General features: G+C 55.2%; 2 protein-coding genes across 2 annotated transcripts in view; both read left to right on the top strand.

Annotated features, from left to right (window-relative positions):
* H310_03841 (hypothetical protein) overlaps nt 1-722 on the top strand; it is a 3,115-nt gene extending 2,393 nt beyond the window's left edge. Inside the window, exon 2 of the mRNA XM_008867895.1 lies at nt 294-722. Coding sequence (XP_008866117.1) covers nt 294-668 — 375 coding nt within the window. The 3' untranslated portion in view covers nt 669-722. The remainder of the gene's footprint in view (nt 1-293) is intronic.
* A 1,068-nt stretch (nt 723-1,790) lies between these two features.
* H310_03840 (hypothetical protein) lies at nt 1,791-2,028 on the top strand (the record flags this gene model as incomplete). Its single annotated transcript, XM_008867894.1, has 2 exons — nt 1,791-1,972; nt 2,010-2,028. The coding sequence occupies 2 exons, from the start codon at nt 1,791-1,793 to the stop codon at nt 2,026-2,028; spliced, it is 201 nt and encodes a 66-aa protein (XP_008866116.1).
* Between the last annotated feature and the right edge of the window lie 66 nt (nt 2,029-2,094).

Raw genomic sequence — 2,094 nt, 5'->3', positions numbered from 1 at the left:
AGCAATACCCTGCCATGACTGACGCGACGCCCATCTCGATCTGGTACGCTGCCAAGCAAGGGGACTTGGGCACCCTCAAGCGCCTGATCGAAGTCGACGGCCACCGGTTCGACCAAGTCGACGCCGAGCTCAAGACGCCGTTTTACTACGGGTGCACGTACAACCGCGTGTACGTCCTGCAGTACTTGGACGAGCTGTACCGCATGCACAACGTTGAAATGCCAGCGGACCAGCGCGCGTGGTGCATTGTGAGTTGTCTAAATAAGGACGTTCGATTGTACTTGGAGGGCAAGGCCACGTTGGCCGACGTCATTGCAAAACGCGAAAAGGCTGCCAAGGACGAGCAATTGTCGGCGGCGGAGGCGGCGGCCCAAGGCAACACGTCACGTTTGCGCTGGTTCCTCAAGAACGACGAAGAGAGTGTGTTGAAGGGCGACGAGTCGTCGTCCAAGTCGGCTCTCGTTTTGGCGGCAGAAGCGAACCAGTTGGCGACCACTGCGATGCTGAAAGACTTTTTCAAGCAACACTTGGCGTCGGACGCATTCGACGTCGAACTGGATGCTGCACGGAAAGCCACGTCCTCTCAAAACGTGGTCAAGGTTCTGGACGGCGAATTGACGATGAAAGACGTCATGTTGCTGGAAAAAGCTGCACAGACGACGCCATAAATGGACGAATGTGCATGTGGTATACCTTAATTCATCTTGGCTTCATTTGTTTCACCTGCCTCGAAGCAAAACCCAAGATGCCTCCAAGGGCTAAGCAAGAACTTGGGCCGCACTGGGCAGTGATGGCTGACAGGCCGTCGATTTGCCAAAGCCTTCGGCGACGACGGACCACGCAGCAGGTCAGTCCACGAGCAGTCGTCGTGGAATCGCATTCCATGGGCAAACCCCTCCATGTACGCGAATACGCCTAGGGTGCCTCCTCCTTTTTTAAGAAACGGCAACAGCCAGTTGAGGATGATGGTGGCCGCCAGTTCGCACCGCGACTGAAACTCAAGACCGTGGCAACGTGCTCATGAGCATGACCGACGATCATCATGCGGCATAAGTGTGCATTGTCGCTTGGACTGTTTGTGTGGCCTTTCGACGTGCTCTTGGCCAGTCGGTGCCGGTATCCTTCGTGGCGAACCCATGCACGTGAACGACGTAATGTTGAAAATTGCTGTGTCACTCCTGCTCCACGCAACCAAGCGAGACGGCCTCTTCATTTCTTGCAATATCAACACGAGCGGCGCATTTGACGTGCTTTCACCACCAGAAAACACTTTGAGTCCATGTGCTGGAAGCGCTGCTGGCCCAACGTGGACATGACAAAGCGAGGGTATCCATGATCCCCAAGCGTCATCTAGTCTACAGCATGCTTGCATGTGGTCGAGTTCACCGAGTCCTCTTGTTACAAGGCGTGAGAAAATGCTTCCTCGTCATGTTAGCGGAATACACCTCGGCCATCCACGCAATGCTGCTGCAGCACTAGCCAATCCATTAGGGTATGGATCAAGCCCATCGGGTCTCTTGGCCCTCGCACACCCCCACAGCGGCGCTCCGACAAGTCTCTCTGGCCATACCGCAACTACCTAGTGAACATTGTGATATTCGTTGTGGTGGTGTACTCATAGTTGGATGAAATACAACGGGGTACACGACAACGACGTGTTTGACATTCCACGCATTGAGTCGTACACAATGGAATTTTCTTGGAATGTGCGTGTTGGTGCGAAGTGCCAGCTCTGGTCGAGGACGGTGAAGAGCCCATTCGGCCACTTGCCAAGGTAGCAATACCCTGCCATGACTGACGCGACGCCCATCTCGATCTGGTACGCTGCCAAGCAAGGGGACTTGGGCACCCTCAAGCGCCTGATCGAAGTCGACGGCCACCGGTTCGACCAAGTCGACGCCGAGCTCAAGACGCCGTTTTACTACGGGTGCACGTACAACCGCGTGTACGTCCTGCAGTACTTGGACGAGCTGTACCGCATGCACAACGTTGAAATGCCAGCGGACCAGCGCGCGTGGTGCATTGTGAGTTGTCTAAATAAGGACGTTCGATTGTACTTGGAGGGCAAGGCCACGTTGGCCGACGTCATTGCAA

This window comes from Aphanomyces invadans, assembly GCF_000520115.1.
Source record: "Aphanomyces invadans strain NJM9701 unplaced genomic scaffold supercont1.6, whole genome shotgun sequence".
Lineage (NCBI taxonomy): Eukaryota > Oomycota > Saprolegniomycetes > Saprolegniales > Verrucalvaceae > Aphanomyces > Aphanomyces invadans.
Note: the sequence above shows the minus strand (reverse complement) of the source record. Positions and strands in the feature narration are given on the sequence as shown.